This window comes from Antennarius striatus, chromosome 3 (genome assembly GCF_040054535.1).
Source record: "Antennarius striatus isolate MH-2024 chromosome 3, ASM4005453v1, whole genome shotgun sequence".
NCBI lineage: Eukaryota > Metazoa > Chordata > Actinopteri > Lophiiformes > Antennariidae > Antennarius > Antennarius striatus.
The window spans coordinates 17165937-17193724 of NC_090778.1; the positions used below are offsets into that span (position 1 = coordinate 17165937).

The 27788-nt window shown below is 39.1% G+C and overlaps 1 protein-coding gene across 2 annotated transcripts; it reads left to right on the forward strand.

Moving 5' to 3' along the window:
- Positions 1–1413: 1413 nt before the first annotated feature.
- Positions 1414–27468, forward strand: rnf122 (ring finger protein 122). 2 transcript variants are annotated; one of them, XM_068311746.1, is made up of 6 exons: positions 1414–1726; positions 15915–16071; positions 23495–23540; positions 23643–23684; positions 23785–23864; positions 25869–27468. In XM_068311746.1, the coding sequence occupies exons 1-6, from the start codon at positions 1702–1704 to the stop codon at positions 25981–25983; spliced, it is 465 nt and encodes a 154-aa protein (XP_068167847.1). In that variant the 5' UTR covers positions 1414–1701; the 3' UTR covers positions 25984–27468. The 2 variants fall into 2 exon arrangements, with proteins under 2 accessions (XP_068167847.1, XP_068167846.1); XM_068311745.1 differs by having other exon boundaries at positions 1415–1726; positions 23782–23864.
- The last annotated feature ends 320 nt before the right edge of the window (positions 27469–27788 follow it).

Below are 27788 nucleotides of genomic sequence, written 5' to 3' on the forward strand. Positions count from 1 at the left end.
ACAATCACAACTGGTTCTGTATCTTTTATCATATCAGATAATGTTCATTAGCTGATCAAGTCATACATTTTTTGACATTTTTAATTTTTAGGTTCTTTCCAAACAAATTTTGAGACTGGAAAATCCATTGGTGAACTTGTAAACGACATTTTTACTAACAATCTCAATCTTAAAAATGATAAGTATGTCTCTTCATCCCAAAAATTGAAAGATATTTTATTTCTATTAAAGACAAAATGAACCTGAATAATTGAGAACGAAAGCTGAAATGTTTAAGGCTGGCAGTGTAAAATGTGCTTATACAAAAAAAAGAATACAGTAATGAAGTTTGATTCCAACTTTTATTTACTAAACATGTTACACTCACAAAAATACATATCTGGTTTTCAGATGAAAATTTTGTAAACAAAATATTCATGATACAGCAATATTATGAAATTATGAAGATGGAAGTAGCGCATGTCACCTTAAAGTAAAAGTATGAAAAGGTCATTTGCTCATCTCAAACAACTTATTGAAACAATAGCCCACATCAAAGATGGGTTTACCCACAGTCCTGACAAAACATCAGACATGTGGGGGCGGCTGTCCCAACATGTCTCAACACACCAGTTTAAGGAGTGTAGGCCACAAATCCAGTAGGTATAAATAATTGCAGGGACGACATTGTAATTGTTCATGAGACCAGATTTAATGAAGTAAGACTGCTGACTCATCAGGTATTCACTGTGTCATGGTTTCGTGGGAAATTTACGAAATTTAAGTAAGGTTCAAGCAAATGATACCCGACCCCACGCTTTCTCCTCCCCCACTTCAGGTCCACACCAAATTTGAAAGGGGTCAGTTTTGACCCAAGAATCACCTCTCAACAATATTTCATGGAAATCAGTTCGGTAGATGTGGCATCATTTTAATAACACACCAGTAATAATAATAATAATAATAACACTAATAATAATAGTAATAATAATAATAATAATAGTAATAATAATAATAATAATAATAATAATAATAATAATAATAATAATAACACTAATAATAATAATAATAATAACACTAATAATAATAATAATAATAATAATAATAATAATAATAACACTCATAATAATAATAACACTAATAATAATAATAATTCCTGACCGGGTTCACAAACATTAGTGATTACACATACTCCTCCAGCTCCGATGAGAGCAGACAATCACCCACAACCACGCGTTAAAGGGAGATAGTGGTTAAACACGCAAACCAGCCATCCATCGGAACACGTGGCTACCGGGGCGGCCTAGCGATTGGCTGTTCCGCACGTCAGTATCACGTGGGGGGAGGGGGGTCCGAGCACGTCGACGCGTCGCTGTGGCTCTGCCCCCTCAGACAGAACAGATGTTGCTGTTGGGTCAGTGCGCTGCGGTCTATTGATATTAATCCAGACCAAACACGCAGCGAGAGGAGAGGAAAGGACAGGAGAGGAAGCCGCGCCACCATTTCTCCTCATTTCAGTTTGCAGGAATCTAAAACCCGCTTCAGCTTCCGACTTGACACGTTTATTCACATTTTTACTCGCTTCTTTTTTTCTTTTCTTTTTTTTTACGTCTCCTCTTCTCCAGTTCTGCTTATGCATTGTATTGCGTTCATCCATCTGCAAGGCAACCTTGTTGGTTAACGCATCGAATCCCGCCGGCAAGGACTCCATCTGGTGCATTGATGCACCCGTTTCAGTGGTGTAACGGTGAGCAGTCGTGTGTGTGTCAGGCCTCTGATATGATTGTGTTGGGTCGGTGATGATCCGGCTCTCTGCTGTGGGGCTGCATGTCCAGGTTGTTCTCTCTGACTTACTCCATGGTGTGATGGAGGCAGAGCTCCTTTGTTAAAAATATTCTTTCTCGCTGAGGCTGATGGACTCCCCCCCTCCTTTTCTTTTCTTTTCTTTTCTTTTCTTTTCTTTTCTTTTTTAAAAAATTATTTCTAAGCATCATATTAACATTTTGCTGATTGGTTTGTCTACTTTCACTTCTTTTGTGACAATCATATGGTGGGAACATAGGTTGAGTCACAGCGTAACACAGCAGAGGTGTGACAAGAGAATCCTTTGTTCAATTTAGAGTTGGACGTGTCTCTGTGGAATACACATCTCAGAACTAACCCAAATTTGTTTTTTTTTTAAAAAAAGGTCAGACAAATGTCAAACACGGAATGAGCCAACGTGTTCAACAAGTTCAACTTGTAACTGAATAAGAGCAAAAAGCATCTGTGTAGAAAGTGAAAAAAAAAATGTGTATGGCTTGTGCTCCAGAAACTAAATGTGATGAATTGACAGATGATTGTAACACAAATGTCTCCTTTGCAAAAGTTAGCATTGTTGTTGAAGACCACAGAATGTCTTTAAATCTGTCTGTAACTCCATTAGTAGAGGCTTGACTGGTGATTACCAACAGGATTTGAGAGTACAATTGTTTTAAAACTTGATTAATTGTATTTCAAGCAAAAAAAAACCCACAAATTTGATGTTTTGAATACTTAACTAAAGAATTTTTTGAGTCGACTAAAGGAAACTGTTGGGCTGTAAGTCACAGCAGTGATGAAATATTCACTGTCTATTAATTGGTCAATAGATTGGTTATAAATTCAAATATCCTATCAATAGTTGTGTCTTCAGTGACGTCAGTACCCATTTGATATTCTGTCTGTCATCATTCAGTGAGTGATATTTTACAATGACAGGCATGTTTAATGTTTCTGATATTGGTCTATGAACAGAGAATTGATTTGTGATGGATTGCTTGATCAATAGAATCCTTTATTTCCCTCTCAATGAACTGCAGTTGAGAGCCACAAAAAGCCAGTCGTTGTTCTATGTAACCTTTGCCTCTCACTTGCGCTCATTGTGACCTCGACCGATTATTTTTCAAACGCCACCCAGTCCAAAAAACTTTGCGCATGCTTTCTTTTTGCATCTGGAGACACATCTGTCTCATTTTAGCAAAGCAAATTCCTTCACTGCAGTGGAGTTGTGTCAACGCCTCATTACATCAGAGAGAGCTGGTCAGGGTGATGGAGGAGTGATTTCTTTTTCTGACATAGCCCGTTGAAGTGCAGCGCCCACAGAAGCCTCCTGTTGGTGTTCAGACAGGAACAATTACTGCCTTTGTGCTGCTCTACTCCCATTCTATTCATGGTGAAAATAGTACAACACACACACACACACACACACACACACACACACACACACACACACACAGGAGTGACATTCAGCGGGGTAAGTGAAGCTGTATCGGGCATACACAGCATATCTTTGACAGTACCTTTCTGAACTGGTGTTGATGCCTGACACATACAGTGTCTGACCTACTTCATATGTGAAACACTAACTGCAATCTTGCAGGCAAGCTTTAGTGTTTCCCTGCATATGAACTGTTGAATATTTAATAGAAATTTCTGTCTTTAGTACAAGCAGCAGAAGCAGCTTTGTGTGAACATGGAATATATAGGACAAAACCCAACGGGCGTCTCGTAGGAGCTGTTAGAAGCAGCGTCGTCGAGGTATCAGTCTTTAAAATCACAGAGGGACTTTACAGCTTTTTTTTTTTTTAAATGACAACATGAGAATCTGTCTAACAGATGAAACACAATGCAGTTGATCTCTTCTGGATCACCATGACATCTTCTGTCAGCTAGCCTCCATCCTTTCTTCTTCTTCTGCTGGCATCATGGCGATGGGCCTCCTGAGTGTGCTGATATGTAGGTCAGTGGTCTTGTTGCACTCCACCCAAAGCAAAATACCACGTATCTGCTCCCTGCTGTCTGCTCTCCATGCATACATAGAGTAGGTAGAGGGAGAAGGTAAAGAGCATCCATACGTGCTGACGATTGTGACGTGACAAACTCTCATAGCCTTGGTCGTGAATGACCTACATTTGGATGTGTGCAGCAAAGAGATAGATGGATAGATAAATAGATGGATAAATAAATAGTGTAATATTTCCCAGTGAAACGGAATAAATTAGTTACTTCACAACCTACAGTATCTGGGTTTGCGCTATCCATTCGCCATGTCGCCATAGGCGAAGTAAATTCCAGATTGGCTACAAGGTTTTTAGCCTGTGTAGCCACAGTGGCGTTTTTGTTTTTAGGGAAAAAAAGGCTAAAACTTCCAACTTTTTTGGACTCGCGAAAATCTCAGAGCGATAACAAACTTTTTCTCTCGCTAGCACCGCTATTTCCGACGGCATGCACAACCGGAAATAGCCGACGGAAATAGCCGAAGTGACCCGAACGCTCCCGATCATTAAATATGCACTCGGGTCATGATCTCCTCTTGTCCAATGAAAAACAAAAATAATCTATTTTTAAAAGCTAAACCCACAAATTGGTGTACCACAAGGCGAGGATGATCGATCGAAAGAAATTAAGAATCCAGTGTTATACAGTAGAGTTTGTGTTAAAATTCTAATTGAACAACAAATGGTGAATGCTGAGAGGGGTTAGGAGTGGTGACAGACCGATCAGAAGGTAAATGAAAGATATTATCAATACTTTTTTGTAGTCTTAGATTTTTGATCCCTATGACTGGCAGGAATAACCAGCGATGCATGTACTGTAAATGTATATTCACCTAGCTTGCTATATTTCATGCCTTTTTAAATTTAAATGACAAATCATGTTATCGAATTTAAAAAAAAAACTGAACTAAACTATGGTATACCAATGGTGTTGGTGGTGGTGGTCAAAGTTAAAATCTCTACTAGTCCAAGTAAAACTTACAAGTAAACACTGAGCAATACCAAAAATCAAATTTATTAAAATCAGAGTGTCTAAGTCAAAGTTAAAATGTCTTGTAGTCTAAATGAAACTTACAAGTAAACATTGAGTAACATTTTGTACGACTGTATCTTCACATAGTGAATGCAAGTTTTCAGTTGTTGAATCTCACATTTATACCTGCATAAAGTAGAATAGAAATAAAGATAGTTCAGCTTGAACTATTGACTTTAGTGTATTTTTGTAGATAAACTGAACAGAAGATTTTGCCCTCAGAATGCACCAGAATGCAGGAAAACAACACCATTTTCTGAAAAACTTTCTGGAGGAGGGCCCCCGGATCCCCCCTGTGTTTGGTATCCCCCCCCCATGCCCCCCGTGACGAGCATTGGTCGTCCGCGTGCTGGGCCACTGTCTTGGACACAGAGTGTGGCTTCTTGTGGCTTGCTCAATTCTTTTACAATGAGCCACAGTGGCTTAGGCCCCGTCCACACGATGACGCATTTTTTAAAAAAAACGCAACTTTTTAAAAACGCGTCGAAAATGATTCGCGTCCACACGACAGCGTTTTTAAAAAAAATCTCCGTCCACACGTAAACGCACCAGTGCGTTTTCGAGGACGGCTATAAGCATGCCAAACCATGTGGTGGCAGTATTGAGTCAAATTTTATCCAATAGGAATCCTCCGTTTTTGTTGTCACAACACACGGGCCCATAAATATGACGTCACAGCGGTTTTCGTTCCAGGCAAGATGTCAGCGTTTTTAAAAAGTCCCGGGGATATGCCGTCCACACAACAACGCATACCCGGCGTTTTTTTAAATATCCACCTCGGCCAGCGTTTTCGAAAAGTTGCGTTTTCGTTCTGGATATCTGCGTTGTCGTGTGGACGGAAGGCGTAAACGCCACAAAAAAGTTGCGTTTTTAAAAAATCCGTTATCCTGTGGACGGGGCCTTAGTCACACTAGCTCCTAGTGCAAGCCCAGCAGTATTATTTACTGTCTTTTACTATTACTATAATATTATAATATTACTTTTACTATTATTTACTATAATACTGTCAAAGATGGCTTTCAAGTCACAGTCATACCTTTATATAGCTGGATGTAGTTTACAAGAAATATAACTGAGTGAGGGAGGTTTGGTCTTGCAGTGAGGTACTCTGAATGATAGATTGTTTGTTGTAATGAAAAGGCAACATATCCAGCATGAAGCCTGATCTGTCTTGCAACTCTAGCTCAGACAGGCGCCAGTCACAGCTACCCATAATGGACAAGTGATTATAGATAATGGTGGGCATAAGGATCGTATGGTTTAATCACTAAATCAGATGTTTGTTTCGGCTTATTCTACTGGTCAAAGATCTTAGGAAAGTAGTAGAATCTGGAAAAAGAACTTACCTTTCAATATGTTCCTGATTAATTTACACACTCACATTGTCTTTCATGGAGGACCTGTTGAGCGTGGAGGAGTCTAGCAATGATGGTCCCTCGCTAATAGAAGTGATTTAGTGATATATCTTGCCTGTGCAGCCATCAATAGACTTCAATAAATGGAGCATCATAGCTCATTCAGGGAGAGTGGAACCAAGAGGTGGGCAGTATCGATCCCCTCATACTGCAGTTCCCACTGCGTGGTGGCAGAAATGTCAAACAGAAATGTCATGTGTAACTGGCTGCAGGGGAAAATAGAGGTACCAGAAGAATTAGAAACACTGCCTCAAGAAAACAATACCCATCAGATGGATGTGAAACTAGCAAAGGTCTCCATTCATCGCTCAATGTATCTGTCCATCTGCTTTTCCATTCATTCATCCGTTTATCCATCTGCTCATCAATCAATACATTGGTCTGTGAGTTCATCCATACATCAATCAGCTCATCCATTCTCTAAAACTCTTGTCCTGTTTGCTACCATTTAAAGCTGTTTGTTTGTCTGTGTCTTTTTTCCCTTTTTCAATTCCGTCTGTCTAAACCTGCTAATTCCTTCGCTTGTACACCTATCCCGTCTAATGTGCTTCCATCCATTCTTTTCTTCATCCATTCATGCAGTTACCCATTCTTCCAACCATGCTATCGTCTGACTGTTGAGTGTTTAGTGCTCAAAAACCTTCCTGTCATACAAGTTTATCCTCTCATATGTGTGCCCATTCTTCTGTTTATGCAGCAGTGAATAGTCTCCCCACATCTCCAATGGTCAGATTAGAGTGAAACTGAAATGGAGAGTTCTGTAAGGGCCCTGAAGGGGTGAATCTCATGGTTGGCTAATTGAGCAGTCAAAATGGAGGACTGATCACTAAAATGGGTCACATTTCACTAAATTGTTTAACTTGTACATTCTGTGACTAATGCCTGTATGCGTCCTTAGAGACGTTTTTGTACACTACACTTCCAATAATATGGTGGAAGATGTTTAACAATGTAACAGTGAACTCATAGAGTCAGATGTCGCCTTCTACCCAACTTTAGCATGAACCAATGTCAGTGAAATCTCAACACTGGGTCTGGCACGTTAAATAAATCATCCAGTTGCCCTTCAGACTGCATCAGTTTTTAAAAGCTGTATTTCAGACAGTAGTAATTATTAACCACTCACTCTCTGTTGTTACTCTATTTTCACTTCAATGTAGATCCATTTCCACATTGCAATTTCAAGTAAAGATTTCTTTATTATAGGTGTCTTTACGTAAGTTTTTAAAAATTTACAGTTTGATTTCATATATTAGTTTGCATTTCTATGTGAATGAAGGTTCCAATTCTGACTGGTATTGTGAACATCCAAATTTATATCCTGTTTTTCTTAAATTACAAAAGTGGATCGCCAGCGAGGTGTCTTATCTCTTCATCCTTTCGTCCCTTTGCTCTAATTAATCTATCATTGCAATCGTCTGTCCATCTCCTACTTGAGATTGTCTGTCTGTCAGTCCAGCAGTTTCATTTAAAACCTCTTCAGGGCTGAGACTAGAGCCCTGAGCATGCATTAGGTTGTTGCATAATGAAAAGGTCAGTAGTACATGTAAGAATGAATAAACATAGACAGATTTACCTGGCCTGCATACAGCTTTACTCAGTAAGGACGGATTGGTGAAGAGTCGGGAGTTTTGTTATGATTGAATAGTACATGTAATTCTTAACATAAGAACACAATTGGTTCTGAGAGGTTGGATATATCACCCATGACAAACAGTAAAGTATCCAAGGTACAAAGCCTGATGCTATGAGATGCTTACAGAGTCAAGAACAAACAAAATAGGAGGGAGAGACGATTGTTGGAGACACGTGAACGCAGCGGTGCTGCTTGCTGGGGGTTGTGGCAGAAAGGGGAATTGCGGATATGGTGACGCACCTTTGTTTCTTTTCTCTTAATGTTCGTAATTGTCATAGTAATTTTCTGTTGTATTGTTTGATTAATATCAAAACTGTGTGAACCCCTGTGGCTCACAACCTCCTGTTCCCATTCAAATGTAGGGAGTATCATATCGCCTGATTGGGATGAGTCTTGTGTAAGATCCCATTCCCTCACTGGGTCAGTGTGACCGCACAATCACAAAGGCCCTTCTCACATACTGACAGATAGCAATTCTGTCATATGCAGATAGTGACTTCTCATTAGACAAAAAAAACCACAAGTGGGCTCTCTATCCGTATGTGACATCTATCTGTAGCTCTGCTTCCTCTGCCGTTACATCTATCAAAAAATGGTTCCAAAAGAGTTTGTCCTGAATGGCTGAGTCTATGTTCAAAATTATTTGCTTCAGAGGAACACTGTCTTTACTTTCTTCATGAAAAACAAAGTAAAGATATTAATTTAATTTATTTTAAATGATATTTTTAATTCATAGATTAAAGTTGACTCCATTACTTGAATTTTGTTTGTGCGGAACCATGATGTTGTCATACGCAGACTCGCTGGTGTGTGTGTTCAGGGTCATTGTCTTGTTGAGACACACATTTTGAGGGCATTTCCTCTTTGGCATATGGTAACATGACTACTTACAGTATTCTGAGGCACTCAAACCAATCCACGATTCCTGGTTTGCGATAAATAGAACCAATACCACAGTATGAGAAACATCCCCATATCATGATGCTTGCACCACCATGTTTAACTGTCTTTACAGAGTACTGTGGATGCAGGTCATCTGACAGACTATCTGGGGCCCCATTTATTTTTTTAACAATGGGATTTTGGGGGACATCTTGCTGGTAGCTTGGCTTCACATAGACGTCGTCTGATTGTTACAGGAGCTGATTGTCGCCGTTTCGGTTATTCTCCAAACCTTTCGAATAGTTGCTTTTCTTTTTCTTTCTCGTCTTTCTGGTTTTGGCTGCCATTTTAAAGTGTTTGTAATTCCTTTAGCTGAACAGCCTAATAATCTTTTACACTTCTTCATAGGTTTCCCCACTTTCATCAACTTGTTAATCAAAAAATGGTCTTTTTCTGAAAAATGTTTACGGTGTTTTTCAAGGACAAATGCACATCCAGCACATCCAGCATCAGTTACATTGATCCTTAAATAAAGGCCACTTGTTTAACACCTGTTTTTTTCATACAAGCAATGTCCTCACTGAAATTTGTTTTGGATACACTGCGTTTGGGTTTATGCTCACAACTCGGTGTTGTATGCTGTTATTCAATTGCTTGTTTGTAGTGTAGTGGTGTTATGTTGCCATTCTTTTGTTCACCGTAAACTAAGGTGGGATGACGGTGTTCATTGTATCACCTTAGCGGGTTGTCTGTGGAACGAGGGCTTCTGTTTGTAGAAACTGTTCACTAGTAATAGCTGACATTTGAACCCAGCTTTAGTAGGAGCATGAAGAAGCAAACTTAACAAGTGTGTCAGTTCTGATCAAAGAAATGTGAACTATTGAAGAGCTGGCTACGCGTGGTCAGTGAGCAGGAGTCGCAGGAGAGTTGATTAACTCAGTGCCACAAGGTGGTGAAGAACTTTCCATACTAATGAATCTTTGTCTCCCATGGGAACGGCTGGGGTGTTTCGTGTGGGCTGAGAGTTGCCCACGAGAATGTATTGCACTCTACTTCGTCTCTATCTGCGTGTACACTGATATCCCAAACGAGAATGATAACAAACCAATGTGAAACCCCATTCAAACAGCATTTCATGGGGTGTCAGTTAGTCCCACTTCTGTGACACCCAAGCAGGTAAACTAATGTCTGTATAAACTGAGTGGAGCAACATGACGGACAGAGTAAGACATAGTCATGTTTTTAGGCCCCGTCCACATGATGACGGATTTTTTTGAAAACACAACTTTTTGAAAACACATCGAAAATGATTCGCGTACACATGACTGCGTTTTCAAAAAAATCTCCACACGTGAACACATCAGTGCGATTTCGAAGAAGTCTTTAAGCATGCCAAACCATGTGGTGGCAGTACTGAGTCAAATTTTATCCAATAGGAATCCTCCGTGTTTTGTTGTCACAACACACGGGCCCACACGGGCAAGACGTCAGCAGTTTTATAAAGTTGAGGATACATATCTGCGCTGTTGTGTGGACGGATGGTGTAAACGCAAAAAAAAGTTGCGTTTTCAAAAAGTTCCGGCATCCTCTTTATGAGGATATTCATATGTAATAACAACAGTTATAATCTGTTTTTTGAGCTCAGAAATGACATACTGTGTACCTCAGGCAAAAATGAAATCTGTCAGGTTTTATATTCCTCACTGAGGTTTTTTTTTGTCCAGGATTAACACAATAAACATGTCGTAGTACAAGGAATTTATTGCTTTCTGCTTTTCATGACATAATAATAAATTATACTGATCTGAAACAGGAATTGGAAATACCTGAACCTGCGTATTCAGTCAGACTATGTTGCAAGAACAGCTCAGAGTGTTTCTATGAGCACAACTGAAGTCATCGATTGCTCGTCATTGGGTGTGACATGCAGTTGAATGTTTTCACTCCCCTTCACACTTGTCAAAGTGTAGGAAATGACATAAGAAACTGGAATGAAGTGATAGAAGATCAGAACGCTCTGGGAACCAAGCTCAGTTAATGACGAGCTAATATCGTTTTGTTGTGGACGATGGACTATACTTTAATCCTAGCATTAACTCATTACAATGAGATGCGCCAAAATAGGATTTGAGTGTTGGAGCTTGTGTACCAATGTATTCAGTCATGTTTACTAATGCATGTACTCGTACTCCTACCTGCATTGAGCCCTGCATTACTTTTATGTTTGTAAATGGTTTATTACTCATCAGCAATAGCAAGTGAACATTGACATAATGTTACTTATTATCTTCTTTCCTCCCTTTTTCTTTTATTTGTGCATTGCTGGAGATCACATTATTGCATCTGTAGTGGGTTAGGATTATGTATTGCTTTATTTTACTGGGAGGAATCTCTCCTTCTGTCTGCAATTTACTTACTGTGAGAACTGTCTTCAGACTTGGATGAGGAATGAAGGAAGTGCATAAAGAAATGGTGGAACAATTTTGGTATGGTATATGAAATACTTCATATTAATGTATTTGAAGTAAAAATGTGAACAGCACTGCGAACGGGGCTGGGACTTATCAGTGTGGGTGACATTAGTGGGCCAGGTGCCTGGCCTGAAAAAATATGTCTGTGAGGTAAAAAGCAGGAGATATCAATTTGCAGAACTTCAGCCAAATCTGGTTTGCAAGAGGCCACTATCAGTAGAGCAAAGGCTTTTAACATAACCATTTTATAGATAGATAATCTATTTGTAACTTGTCATCCAAAAGATTTTGAACAGGCACCATGCAGCCAGGTCGGTAGAGCACGTAGAAAGATGGGGTTGTTAACTATAAGAAGAGTTGATAATAAAAACTATTTGTCTTAAGACATGGGAACAAAAACGTACCGATATGTATTTACTCTTCCTGTGATGAGCTACATGGGACAGGTGTGTCTCATTTGCGCTGACTGTGTTAGTTTAGTTTATTTGTTTAGCACATGTTCAGTACGAGTACAAAAACTGTGCAAGGTGGGAACGAAGCCTTATTAGGCTTGTACAGAGTTCCACACCTGCCTGTATCAAGTTCAAGACATGCAGGCTAAACAATCAACTGAAGAAAACAACAAAAAATTGCGTATTAATTCCAAAAAGAAGAAGGCAGCAAAGACAAATCACGCCCAATCAGTACAAAAAATAGATTAACAAATCAGTCAATAGAACAAATGCAAAGATCAGGAAGACAGAAGGTATGTTTTCAGACAATTTTTGAAAACAGAGAAAGAGGATATTGATCGAAGTGTTGGGCTTAATTCACTCCAGAGCTTAGGACCTCTAAAAGTGATGTTGAATTGGTGTTTTGAGGTTCGGGTATATGGTAAAAGTAGACTGTTGTTGCTGTGTCTAGTTTGATATGTATGGACATGTGTAGTGGGGGTGAATACATTCTGTAGGGTGACTGGAAGTTCTTGATTCCTATATATAAATTTGTGTGTGAATAAGCATGTTTGATAAATATTTATTTTGTCAATGGATAGTACTTGGTATTTGTTGAATAGGGGTGCCGAGGGTGCATATCTGTTAGAGTGGGAAATCAATCTAAGGTATTTTTTTTGTATGACACGTAGTTTTCTTAAGTATGTAGGATATGTAGCTGCCCAGACGATGTTGCAGTAGTTGATGAATGGAAACAAAAAAACTGTAATATAAAGTTAAGTGAGCTGTGGAGTGAATTAAGGGACAGACCTAACTCAATATGCCGAGCATTTTTGCAGACCTTCTTGAGTCAAGGTCAGTATGATCAGACCATTTGAGACTGCTATCTATAATAACTCTTAAAAATTTAGTACGGTGAACTAATTCTATTTCAGCATTATTGATAATTATTTTGGCTAAATCTATGGGATAATGTTTGTTTGTATTACAGAAGATCATGAAATTACATTTTTTCACATTGAGCGTGAGTTTGTTCAAATGAAACCATTTTGCGATGGAAGATAATTCTTGAGTGATGGTTTGAATTAAAATAATGAAATCTTTGTGTGAAAATACAAAGTTGGTATCATCTGCAAATAATACTGGAGGAGTTTGGTGTATGTCATGGCCATATCGCTGATATAAATTAAAAATAATAAAGGGCCCAGAATTGATCCTTGGGGAACACCAAACGATATTGATAATTTCTTGGAGGAAAAACCAGCTAGATGGACATATTGTTCTTGATTTGTGAGAGAGTTTCTGAACCATTTCAGGGCAATATCCTCCACTCCATATCTATTTAGTTTTGCGATCAATATGTCATGACTGACCGTATCAAAGGCCTTACTCAGATCCATGAACACTCTTAGGGCAAATGTTTTATTATCAAGAGCTGATGAGATATAATTAACGAGTTGTATAAGGGCGTGTTCAGTGGAATGTTTTTTTGCGAAAACCACATTGGTGTTGATATAGAATATTGTTAACTGCTAGGTGATTTGATAATCTGGAATAGATTAGCTTTTCCAAGATTTTGGATATGGATGGTAGAATAGATATTGGCCTGTAATTGCTGAATTCCTTGGAGTTGCCTGTCTTGAAAATGGGTATGACTTTTGCGATTTTTAAGTCCTGGGGAACATTTTCAGTTTTGAGAGACAGAGAGAGGATTTGAGTGAGGGGTTTGATAATGTAGTCAATAGTCTCCTTTAGAAGGACACTCTTGATGCCGTCATGACCATGAGCTGTGTTTTTTAGTGACATGGTGATATCCCGGACCTCTTGCATTGTTGGTGGGTCAAAATTATGGAGTGAAGGATATTGGCCTTTAATCATGGAACAGGGATCTACGTTTGAGTCTTTAAAGTTAGATGCTAATTCCGGGCCAACTGATATAAAGAAATCAGTAAAGCCATTAGCTTTGTCACTAGGGTTAGTGAGGACCCCCTTCTTGCCAGTCATTTCAATGGGTGCAGCTGATGAGGGTTTAGTACAATTCAGTAGGTGATTGATGAGGTTCCATGTTGTTTTGATGTTATTGGAAGTTTGAGTAAATTGATTAGAATAGTATGTTGTCTTAACCTTTTTTACTAAGGCTGAAAATTGTTTCTTACATGTTTTATAAGTTTCAGTATTCAAAGGAGAGGGTTTAAGAATGGATCTTTTATAAAGTTTTTTTTTTTTCCGAGAGAGCTTTATTAATTCATCAGTTATCCATGGCTTCCCTCTAGAGGATTTGTGTCTAGATTTAGTGGACACCAAGGGAAATGATGCATCCAAGGCCTTATTAAAGGCCTTTAGAAATAATTCATATGCTTTATGCACCTCTTGCAACGTAAGAACCTCATCCCATATGATAGAGCTAATGGCTAATTTGAAATTATCAAATTTATTTCTGGAAAATTGACGGTATTTGTTGCTGTTGTGGAACAACTATTAATCACCACAATGAAGCAAAGGTGAAAATATAGGAGCTCACAGCCCATCTAGATTCATCTGATCTCCTCAGCCTTTGGAGAGCAACTCCCTTTTTTCATTCGCAGTCTGGCTGGTCAGAAATGTTCCTGCAGGAGATGAAACGGATCAGAAAGTGATGAAGATCCTGGATCCCCACAGATGCGGATAGGGTGCTGATGTGAAAGCAAATGTGTGATGGTGCGAGCAGTGTGAAGATTTTCTTTTCTACTTTGGAAAGCGAGACAATGCATGTGAATGAACGCCTGAAAGAGGTTTTATTTATTCTCCCTGAGGGTGTGACGTTTTTATTGACTAAAAGGAAGTTATTTACAATTTAAATTTAGAGATGAAGGGTTGTACTTTGACTTTGTTTTCCATGTTTGTCCTCAGTCAGCCATAGTCTTACCTGTTTTAGTTTATTATTAATTTTCTCTTTGGAAGATTCAAAAAGACCAAAAAAGATTCAACTGGACTTGCTTTAGGTTGGATGAAGAATCTCATCTCATCAACTCTCATCAAAGAGGCTTGAACTCAAGAAGCGTTTTGGATAAGAGGTGGTAACGTCTTCTACCAAACTAAAACAAGTCCAGCTGTTTCATTTTTGCTCTTTTTGATTTACCATCGACCTGGATGACATGTTTGGAGGACGTAAGTAGAAGACAGACGACGTTTCCAGAAACATTAGACAAGGGATGAGGGCGTAAAAACCACACAGCACCATAAGTCCGGTCTATTTTTAACATGAAAATGTGTTTCTGATAGTCGACACTTATAAATAGAGGAAGTAAATAGTTTGTGTCAACATGATGTGTAAAATTTGCATTGCTAGATAATAAGCTGCGACAACAGTGGAGACAAACGGCCCTTTCTGACAGTCCATGTTTATAGAAATTCATTCATTCGTTCACTTGGTGCTCTCGCCCACTTTGATCCGATCAGACTGAAACAACACAGCCTCTTCTTTTCTGTGGGTATTCTCTCAGAGATTTTGCCCTCTTCAGTTTGTTGCTCCAAGTGGTTAGGTAGATAGATATTTGTGACAGATAACATAATGACCACCCTGCCGTGTGAACTACACACATAATGTAGTCTGACCAATTCCATTTGCTCCTCTCTTCCCCTGCCCCGGCCTCACCCCCACCCCCACTCTCACCCCCACCTCTCTAACTGTGACCTTGACTGCGGACGCCAATGCTGCAGTGATAATTTACCTCACGGTAGAACAAACACACGTAGGAGTGTAGCATCAAAGCATGATGACAAAGAAGCGTCTGTCTGTATTGGAGAGCATGGAACAGAGGTCATTTCACAACTCTGGTTTTCTGGAGTTAGGCTTTGCAAATGTTTGTGTGTCATTCCTTTTCAATCTGATTATATTTATTTAATATGTTTTTATAAAGATACTTTTCTTGAGAATCAATTCTGTTGAAATGGATTCTTTCTGGGTCATCATCCTAAATACTGATAATTCACACCAACCTACTTTCAGACAAGTAGTGCTGACAACCATGTTGCTTGGATACTGCATTCAAAGTGTTTTACGTGTTTAAATACATTTAAATAATTAAGTAAAAGTAATGTGGCTGTCTTTAATTTCCATTAGAGGCAGGCAGGCTGCAGGTCAGCCCACAAATGAAATACAACAGATGTATTTCCTTGTGTGTGAGTGTGTTCGTGTGTGTGTCTAAGGGTTGAACAATTTTTGCCTAGCATTCTGGGCTAGTTGTTCTTGTGTTTTTTTTAATAAAGTCTTCTCTCTGTCTTTGCTCAGGGTGCTTCTGTGGTCTGGGACTGGTTTACTCCAACAAGTCGTGCACCATGCCACCCATCACCTTCCACGACCTGCCTCTTAACATCTACATGGTCATCTTTGGAACGGGCATCTTTGTCTTCATCCTGAGCCTCATCTTCTGCTGTTACTTCATCAGGTGAGTGATTTTTCTGTTTCTGTTTTTTTTTACTAAACAAAATCTGAAGTTTGTTGGATGAGTATGTTGACATTTTGTAAATGTCATGAAATACAAAGCACAAACGAGGTCAGTGGGAACGTCATTACTTTTGCAGTCACTGGGTCCAAAACTTCAGTATTTGACACAGTGAACTTTTTGCCGTGTGAATGTTATTATATCCAATGTCGTTTCCGAGGTCGAGGTGAATCTAGAGAACACAACAAAGTTCATCCCCTGAGGATCACAAAATGTTAGTACAAAAAATTCATTGCAAGACATCAAATAGTTGCTAAGATATTTCAGTCTTGATCCTGACCAGCATTTTGGTCTCTAAACTCCTCCACATTTTTGTGAGTGTGTGTGTGTGTGTGTGTGTGTGTGTGTGTGTGTGTGTGTGTGTGTGTGTGTGTGTGTGTGTGTGTGTGTGTGTGTGTGTGTGTGTGTGTGTGTGCGTGCATGTGTGTGTCCAAGCTAGAAACAATGTCAGGGATGTAAGAATTTAAGAAAAAGAGGAACAAGATGACCTGTCCCGCTGTTGACACCCTGATGAGGTGAGGGGACTTTTGTGTCTGGAGGACAGGATATGAGATCATAGGAAGCAGCCTGTTACAATATGTGAGGACAGCAGGGAGGAAAACTGTAGAGAACCTCTGCTAAGGAAAAAAAAACCAGCCTAAATAAATCACAGTGGGAATAGATGGAAATTTCACATATAATGTCTGTAATGTACATTACTAAATTTTACAAGGGAATATAGGCACTGGCAGTATTGATTTGTTTTTTTTTACCTGTGCTACTTTTGGATGAATGAGTATCTGCGTTTTGGCAGATTGCCGTACATTTTAACTTAGCCGTCAAAAGCCTAAAAAAACAGCAACCTTTTTTCCTCTTGGAGGCACGCAGGCATTGGAAAGTGCAAAATGCACATCACTGACATCAATAATGCAGTAGGTCTGTGGTGCTTTTTGATTTGAGATTCTTGCGTAGCCCTTTTTTTCCCAACAATTAGACATATAATTTAAAATTATGTACATTTGACTACATAATGTACATAGCTCCTAGGACGCTTCTTTTTTCCAGTTTGAGGTGCTGAGTCGACGTGGAGACACCCATAAGCCTCTTGCTGAGCGACATTGTTATAGCATTCTCTAAGGACAATAAATGCCTTTGTGTGAATGCGTGTTGCCTGGGGAAAGGCTCTGAAATTTGCATGTTTGTTTGTTGCACAGCAAACATCAACATTTCTTTTAATTTCTTTCACTATTTTCTTCTCGGAGTTTTTCTTTTTTAAATATGCTTGATACCAGACCACCTCAGGCCAAAAGTAGTTTGGCAACTTTGTGGTTGTATAGTCGAACCTGCTGTTGTATGTCTTATCTTTCATGTGAAAAGGGGCAGAGAACTGATTACTGCCTGTTGGCAAATCGAATTTCTATTCACCGATTCTAAAGTCTGGGTGCTAATTTTCCGGAGACTCCCGGTGAGAGGCGATGAGCATATGTGGAGACATAGTCCCTTGCTGAGGGCCATTGTGTTGGAGTTCCCTCAGGATAATGAGTGTGTTGCCTTTGTGCAAATGCACGGTGCTCAGGGAAGGGCTCTGACTTTTGCACATACTTTCACACAGCCTTGAGCTCAGGCCCTTGCTGCACAAACACAGGTATTTTTAAAACAGAGTTTCTTTCTCCTCCTTTTTCAAAAAAAATCTTGTCTCCATGAGCATGGGTGTTAAAATGCTCCCTTTCTACACTGAAAATTAGAAATGCGACTGAAACACTGCACAGAAAGTGTCAGCTGCCAATGTGATGGATTGAACAATAACTTGAATTCCACCTACTTGACAAACACATGTCACTACGAACCAGTTTTTACTGTAACATGAAGTATGTGATACTGTGCTACATAGTGCATTCTTGACTTGTCTGAATACTCTATGTACTGGAATAATAGACGTGTACTGAAGTGTAAACAGGTGAAGTCTACTAAGTACACTAAAAAGCAACTGTTTTTTGGCCATTTTTTCTGTCGTGCAGAATATCTCATGAAAAGACTGTCAGCATGTGAACAAAACAGTTAATGTAAAAATCTGACACCACGAGTGTGTTTGTCCTAGATTTTCATGATCTGTTAACAAGTTACAATCCCTTGTCCAGTGTCATTTCAGTGAGGCTACAGAGGATGTAAAGGTTTATGTCAAGGACGGACGTTCACACTGTCCAATGACTCTGTGAAGCTCCAGGTTGTTCTCACTTGGCAAGGAGAGCTGCTGGACCTGGACTGGGAATGTTATCACTATCCTAAAGCTGTCCTAACATGTTCAGGCAAATTCTTTACGAGAAGATCTTCAGCTAATCTCATGGGTTATTGGTATTAAAATCAACCATCAGAAACATCATGACCATCAACTATACAACCAGAACACATCAAAGCATATACTTCAGAAATATCCAAATCCCCACTGTAGTCATGAGGCCTGACGCTTCTCTGTAGTCATTAATGTTTTGTTTGGACTGTGTTTGCCAGTAAATCAGTCATCGACATGTTGGAAAAGCTTGGATCCTTCCTGTTTCTCTTGACACCTGTGAATCACAACTAGTCACTTCGTTCTGGCCCAATCAACATGCTGAATGTAGTCTTGGGTAGGAGTGTGATTGTGAATTTATTTATACACTGGGTGATTCATTAGATGACTACTGAAAACCATTCACTGTTGGGGGTAGGTTTCCTATTATCCCACTCAGACAGACTTCCTGTGTGTCGTGTTTGATTTTAAGAAATCTTACTTACTTTTGATTAAACTTTTTGAAGTTATCTTTGTTACAGCTCATGCTTTAATCACATAAAATAAAGAAATGATTTTTGAAAAGCAAGAGCATACACGTTACTTTCATCTGTCAAAAGTGGAATAGTCCAGAGATGTACACACCAGTACCTGAAACTAAGAAAAACAAAGGGATACCAAAATCACAAAAAGGGGGTCTGCGTTTCGAATGGTAGAACTACAGGTCAATAAACCAAGAGCAATAATAATACTTTATTACTGTCTCATTTAATTTCCTGTCTGATCTGTCAGCCTTTGGACTTGGTGAGCCTTTGGACTCTTAAAAAAGAGTCCGTACGAAAGTACTATTCCCTAAGACTTACCAGAAACAATGACAGGACATAAAAATAACAGAAATGAAATAAATACAGGTACAGGTTATTTAAAGTTGTCATTCTCGATTATACGTACATAGAAAAAGAATAATCTAGTTTACGTCACTTCACTCAACTTTATGTCTTTAGTCCTTGAGGAGAAGAAGAAAACACTTCAAAGAACTCTCGACCAGTTTTTCAGGTTTTTATCGTTAATTCACATATTAATGATGAAGGATTTTTAATGTTTAAAAATAAGCTCCATGAAGATATGCATTCACCAGCTCGCTGCTTTTGGTTTGACTCATCATAGAGTCTCAGAATTTCTTCTAACATGGATAATTACACGTCTTGTGGAGATTCCTCGGCCATGCAGGTCATTGGAGATGTGTTGAATGAAGTCACCTTGACTTGTAGGGCCCCGTCCACACGATGCCGGAACTTTTTAAAACGCAACTTTTTTCTTGCGTTTACGCCTTCCGTACGCACAGCCACACAGATATGCGGAACAAAAACGCAACTTTTTGAAAACTATGGCCAAGGTGGATTTTTTTGAAAACGCTGGGTCTGCTTTGTCGTGTGGACACTGTATCCGAAACTTTTTTTTTTCCAGGGGGCGTGCCTGGGACCAAAACCGCTGTGACGTCATGCATGTGACCCGTGTCTACCTGTACAAACGGAGCTAAAACTAGCTATTTTCTAATGTATAACAGCTCAGCATAACATAACGTCAAAGATGTGTTGATTAACATGCTTTGCACTTCAATATTTGTTCGTCTGTTTCTTTATTTATGTGTCATAAAGTTTATATATGTATTTATTCATTCATTCATGTTCCTTGCCAAAGACGCCGATGCCAGTTCTGGGTCAGACCGGGATGCGCTGCCTGCTGGTGGGAGAAATCTGTGATGAAGGTTGTCCTTCAGGAGGAACAGTGTGAATTTCCACACGTCCCGGTCCTCTCTCCTGTCGTTCTCAGAGTTGTTCTGCTTGTACACGTGTTGATAAACGCACCGATGTGTTTACGTGTGGTAAAGAACGAGATCCCGAATACAAGCGGCCGAAATGAGTTTCCTCTGCAGAGTGTCCGGGCTCTCCCTTAGAGATAGGGTGAGAAGTTCGATCATCCGGTCAAAAGTTGCGTTTTCAAATAGTTCCTGCATCGTGTGGACGGGGCCCAGGAAAAGCTTGAAGATGTTTTGTGTCTCATCCAAGATGCTTAGTCATTGTATGTAAAAGTGGAGCAGCTATCCCTCAAATGGGGATTTGGTCCTTGCCTTCAGCTCCATAATGCAGTTTTGGGTTCACTGCCCAGAATGCTCAAATCGCTTTGCATGACTGTTGGGTGCAAATGACTTAACACCCCCGCCCCCCCTGGCTGCCAGGTGACTCCAACCTTCAGGGGGTTGGAGCCAACAGCCCAGAGGTAAAATTTTATGTCTGAGTCTCCATGATTGGCTTTGTGAGTCAACGACTTTGAGGATTCCCACTATGTTGAATATCTACAGCCCCCCCACTCCCCTCTGTTGGGTCAGAGACAAAGCGTCTTCTTTTTTTTTCTTCAAAACTCTTGCTATTTTGAGATAATAACACTGGAGCCGTTACACCACATGATAATGTGGTCTATTATAAAATCCTCCTTGGTGGGATCAAATGAAAATGCACCTTAACCTTCAAACATTTGTTCTCTAGTAATAACTACTCATCATCTTCCAATCTCTTCTCTTCTAAAGTGGTATTTATGTCATTGGGCAAACATTTTTTAGTTTGCCTCACTGAGTTCTAGTCTTTGATTTAGTGGCTTACGGATATGGCATGTTGAATTGGTCTTACACTTTTAGGGCTTTACCTGCAGATGACATACAGTATATTGGGATAACAAAGCAAAATTTCTAAATTCTTATGCAGCAAAAAGGACAGACTGGATGCGATCTTCTGACGACAGCGACAAAGTTAAAGGTTAATTAGGAGATACATCTCTTCATTTATATTGTTTCCCAGAATAGTAAGAAAAGAGACATTTTTTCAATGAGTTAACCTTGAAATCAATATTAAAAACAGTGTAAACAAACAACCTTATTTAACACCAAAGAGTTATTTAAATCCTTTTGTTAAAGAAAAATTATAAACAGAAAAACTAGCAAAACAACCATTTAATAATTAGAGTTTATTAGTTGACTATTTGTTATCTTGCTGGTACATACAGTCGTGTGGTCCTTACAACAAATTGAAACAACTTTTATTGTTGTAGGTAAATTTATGTAGGACAGAGGATCTAAAAATAAATTAATAATAGTATTCATGAAGCTTGGTTGAGGTGTTCAAGATGTTGTGTTTAATAAATCATTTGAATGTGATTGGTTCATTCATTGTTACTTAACACAATGTGGCTGTGACTGTCAGTTCTACAGACTGGGCACAATAGCTGAGCTAAAGGACATAAATCACCGGTGGGCCCCTTTCACACACTTCAAATGGGAAACCTCATCACATGTAGAATCTGCATCCTCACATTGTATTACATGGAAGATCGTAACAGCCATCAAAGTAAACAGTAAACTAAGTGGAAAACACAATGAATAACGGTCATTGTCTTACTTAAAGCAGTGATTCAGTTGTTGTTTTTTTGTGGGTAAACCGATCTAATTAACATTCAGCTTTCTTCTCAGATGATCTCACTGCTTTTAATGTCACAGAGAGTGATAGACGCTTGAATTTATGTTTACATGTTTAAAAGCAGGAGTCCAAAAATAACTCTCTGAACAGACAAAGCGTGCCAAGTGATAAAGATCTGCTCTCTATTGTTGGATTCGGGGGCGTTGCAGGGATTTAAAGAGGCAACATGCTATTTGTTGTGTTTGTAGTTAGCGTTTTATGCAGTTACACAATTACTTGTGAACAATGTGTGCGTGCGTATTGAGAAACATGTTTGTCTGAATGTTGAACCATCGTAGCTGATTGCAAAGTCAATTATCAAATCCTACCCTAGAATTATACAGCTCCTCTTTCCACAGAGGTTTAAACATAAGCCTGAATAACTAGATGTGCTGTTTAAATTTTTAACACTGTTAATTAAATTGTGAGCGGTAGAAAGCATTGAATTGAGTTTGCTCATGTATTTCTTTTGAATGTCAGTAGTTAGACCTTAGTGTACTGCATTTCAGAAGGAATATTAGTAGTTTTTAGTGGTACCACTACATACAGTATATGTCAGCTTCACCTATCAGTCCAAGAGGTGCTACTTATACAATGTCTTTTGGCTGTGCCATTACTTTCTGTCATTGTTATGTGTATTTATTGTATCTGTTGCGAGCAAATGTCACCTGAATTTCCCTTGGGATCATTAAAGTATCTATCTATCTATCTATCTATCTATCTATCTATCTATCTATCTATCTATCTATCTATCTATCTATCTATCTATCTATCTATCTATCTATCTATCTATCTATCTATCTATCTATCTATCTATCTATCTATCTATCTATCTATCTATCTATCTATCTATCTATCTATCTACATCAGTCACCATCATGTAATCTCTTTATCAGAAACAAATGCATCCACAGAGGATCTGTCAAAATGAAACTATTATACAACTGACTGATGACAAATCCCCATGTGTCAATCATCACATTTTGTTGCCCAGTAGGGACCATGACAGCAGGCGTTCGTGTACCTGCAAAGCAGTGGACTCAGCAGGACCACATCTTCACTCATTTCAGTGGCTCACAGCATGTTTGATTCGACTAGTCAGGCTCTAAAAATAATTTTTGATTGAAGGTTACCTGATGGAGTGAAATGACCCTGTAGTAGGTTGCGACTGGAGCTGACTCCAGAGGTAAAAACAAAAATAATATGTGTGTGTGTGGGTTGACTAATTATACATTGTGTTACAGTATTATTTTTTACTATTATTATGAAGATAATGACGATTATGTTGATTCATGTTGATTTCAAGAATATGTCGTGTTCTGTTCTTATTGGATGACGTGATTCCAGTGTTTTGTGTGTCATAGGTCGTAATGTTTTATTCATTAATACTGTATATAGGTTACAAAATAAACATCATGTTTACATTTCACCATTATTTTTCTAAACGGTGAAGTAAAATTTAGATTTTACTGTAATATTCCCACGTTTTAGGGGATTTCTGTGTTTCCTCTTCTCTTGAATTCTTCTTTATTCATTATTATCCAGGTAGTGAGGTGTGGGTAACTTCTCAAACCAAAGTAACTCATAAATTTATTTGTCTATTCATCAACAGCAAACTACGACACCAAGCCCAGAGTGAGCGGTTTGGATACAGAGAGGTAAAATTAACATTAATATTTAAACATATTTAAAACACTAAATAAAATTAAATTACAATTCTCTCTCACACATACCGTATTTCTCTTTTCCCACTCCTGCAGGTGGTTTTAAAAGGAGATCCCAAAAAGTTGAGTCTTCATGGGGTAAGAAATGTTTGTATTGATTTCCATTTATACTGTGATTGAGCAAACACAACCACTGAATCTAATGGGTGATCTATTCATTCTGTCACTCTCGCAGCAGACGTGCGCTGTGTGTCTCGAGGACTTCAAAGTGAAAGACGAGTTGGGAGTGTTGCCATGCCAACATGCTTTCCACAGGAAGTGAGTACAGGAGAGTTGTTCTCCACTCTACCTAAAGATGGCCATGATTGTTCTGAATGTCAGTGATTACGATTGACACAAAAGTATTGGTAGATTATTTTCTACTGTGGCATTGGTATTTGGCTGTACTGCCATTCAGTCACTCCAGATTATTTGCATTCGGGATAATGGAGGCGTGACAAATGTTTATCCCACCATGTGTGTAGGTGGCAGGTACACCTGATATTAAAGTCTTGGAGGGGAGACACATTCGAGTTCTAATGTTGCCAAAAACTTCGAAGCACCCATTTCTTATAGTCATTTTGGAAATAAGAAGCACATGAGAAATTTGAGTGGAGTCTTACAAATAATCTAGATGTAATAAAGGACTGGACGATGTTGAGCAGCATTTCTGTGGAACTCATTAGAAGAACCTGATAACAGGGTGGAAGAGGGCCTAGACTAGGCGTGAGGAAACATTTTCACTGTTTGGGCATCCCAGAGTTCTAAAATCTGACATGCGGGCCAGATTACAAAGCCTAACAATGGCCTGCAAGCCGTAGTTTGCCCATGCCTAGTCTAGACAGTCACTGTTGGTAGTTAGTAGTTAGTTAGTAGCCCCAGCAAAGACTTTAGGAGCACCTACCCAAAAGCAAGGCAGTGACGGAGTGATAGAGACGCTCCGTCCATCTCCGTTCCTCCTCTCTCCTTCACCCAGGAGAGCAGCCGCAGCAGCGCTCTCATTGTTTCCTGGTAGGACCGCAGGAGCGCGGTCTCACAAAAAAAGGCGCACAAGATTTTTTCGCACCGGTGCTCCCAAATATATTTAATACTGTAGTCGCACTAATAAAAATTTGGGCGCATATGTGACCAAAATGGGTACAATTTCGAGCCCTGTATAGTGTAGTGTGGTTGTGACATTTTATTGATTGTGAAAAAAATGATAAAGAAAAACACATTGTTGTCCTAATTGTGCTTTGCTAAATATAGAAAAAAAATCTTTTAAAAATAACCCTAACCTCATATCGCATGGTAATAAGAGAAACACTACAATTTACTAATAAAGGATTTTGTGTAGATTGTTGGTCTATTCTGTTGGATTGAAACTCCCTGAATATCCTGGAGGTGGGACACTGTGTCCCACTAGGTCAAATGAACAGGATGACCAAACTGTTAAGAATTTTAAAGAACCAGAAGGAGTGGATATAATTAGAACAGCCACTAGTCCAATGGCGCAATGGGGAACACGTCTGACTACAGATCAGAAAATTCTAGGTTAGACTCCTGGCTGGCTCGTTAAATTTTTCTGCATTTCGTTGCTTTGTACCTGTGACATACAGTATGCAATGACAGTGAAGTTGAATCTAATCTAAAAAAAAACCAAAAAACAGAAAGAAATCAGAGATTTGACAGATATTGGCAGAAGAATTAAGATGATAGAAAGTTAACTTTCTAAATTACGTTTTTGCTTTTACTGCACTGAGAGGACCCAAAAATTAAATTCAGTCAATATGGACCTGTACCAATGGAAATTCACATTCTTCCACGGAACATTTCTTTACCTAAATGGCAAAACAGCAGTGCATTATTGTCCAAAAACAAGTTCAACAACAACAACAAAAAACTAGTAGAAAACAAACAAGGGTCTTCAGGCGATATCCTCCCTTCCCCTGCAGAATCAGACTGAATAGAAGCTGTTTCAGATTAGCAAGTATATTTAAGAAGAAATTTGCAAATGAAAACAACATGTAAAAATTAGACAAAAAGGAACACTTTACAGCATATCTTCAGATATTCTGTGGAAAACTTATCAGAGGTAGAGATTAGGGAACGGGTGATTACATTTTGAGAAGAAGTCACCCAGCGGGACAGGAGCATTATGCATGTTTTCATGGTGAAACCATTTATGTACAGCCGCTGCACACAAATAGGAATGTGGTGTTGAGCTTTATTTGTTAACCAATGAAACGTGCCAGACGTTTAGCATCCCTATTCACGTCTGTTTACCTTTGTTCTTCCTCACAGGTGTCTGGTAAAGTGGTTGGAGGTGCGCTGTGTCTGTCCCATGTGCAATAAGCCCATAGCTGGCCCCCCAGAGCAGCACCACAACATAGGGACCTTGCTGGATGAACTGGTGTAACCTCTCATCCTCTGCCAGCCGGGGTGGGACAACAGCACCCGAGCAAACCGGCTGGTACCAGTTAGCCATCAACGAGAAGAGGGACACTGTTTTACTGTTGAAACACACCAAGCATGGTAATAAGTTGGGGTAACCTAGTTACCACTCGGAGAAAGACTGTGAAGGATGCTGTTGCCTAGCAACCATCTTCAAGATGGCAACATGACACCTTGTGGGATTGGAGAAATTATCTTCATCCACCCACGCAGTATTCCACCTCTCCACTTTCAACATACCCCTCTTCACCCACTCCATCACATCTTCTAGAGTGAGGTTAATGGCACCACTGATGTGAAGGAGACACAGTTTCATTTGTCACAGCCAGATGAACGAGCATCAGAGGATGACAGCCTGAGCATGTACCAGCCTGTTTGTGATGCTGGTGACTAATTTCATTTTCTGTCAGTGTTGACTGACTTTATTTAAACTGTATTAAACAGATTATCTTTGATTGTTTCAGATGATAAAACAGCAGTCATACCGCAATTTATTAAAAAAATGAAAGGTTTCAACATGGATTTAATAAAATGCTTGGTGCTGACTAGAAACAAACATTTTACAGACTCAAAAATGAAAGATTTGGCCTAAGATCTACTTCAAAAATGTGGAAAAAAATGGATTCAGTCCTCGTCAGTAGAACCCACATTTATGCTGCTACCCAGGAGTAGCAGTTCAAGTTGTATTCTATAAGTAGGCCATGTTTTCTTCTGATCCATTGAACTGAATATCGGTGCCAAACTCTGCAGCGACGTCATCTGTGCTCATGCTCCAGTTGATTTTTCTACGTCTTCTTTTTTTTTTTTATACGTCTTCTTTTTTTTTTATATATAGTGCTAATGTAAATGTAAGGAACTGACCTCCTGCATCTCACTGTAACAGTTTTTTTTAAAAATATGTTGAAGATTTTTGATATTGCATTTTTGACAAAAAAGTTTCCACGTCTATGTTAAGTTTTGGGTGCAGTACAGCGGGACCCTGTTTTCAGGTGTGGTGAATTCTAAAGCCTACGAGCACTGGGTGATGTTTTATGTGAAGGCAGAGGAAGCAGCAGTACAAGCCCTCCGTTTTGTGCTGTGAATCTATCTGAGAACCAACTTATTACTTTCATACACTGCGTTTTTGTGACATTATTGCTGGTGATTCTGTTTTACATTCATCCTTTTTTATTTTTTGTGATTTATAGCAAAAACACTGCCTAAATTGAGCACAAAACTCACAAAGCACATTGTCAAGATACAAGTTGTACCTGCACTGTAAGTAAAAGCCAAAAACACAGGTCATACTGTTAGAATTATGTGTGCCAAGAATATAAAAAATCCATTCTGTTGCATTTTGAACTTTGAGAAAGAGAGAAACTCACTGCGGTTCTGACCACATTCCATGTTTTATAATGCAACAGATGTGAATAACTTGAAGAATTAATAAATGCTGTTTGTTTTGCTCAGCTTCTCGTTTCATGTTTCATGCTATGCTTGTATCTGGTGCCATCATCTGGTGACGTAAGGTATGAGAACATTATTCCACATTCCAGACCTATGCTGCTCAACCTTTATAATGTTGTGACTGTGATTGAGTGGTACTGTATTTTTTTGGAGCTAGGTTCAAAACATTACAGTCTGAAACAACATAAACCTGCAGAAAACACCACACAGATTGTAATGAGGTAGATCTGTGTGTGTGCAGGTCAAATTATCCAGTCGCTTTCCAGATGTAAATTTTAAATTCAGTAGAAGTGCACATCTTTAGCGAAAGGCCGCCTAAACTCT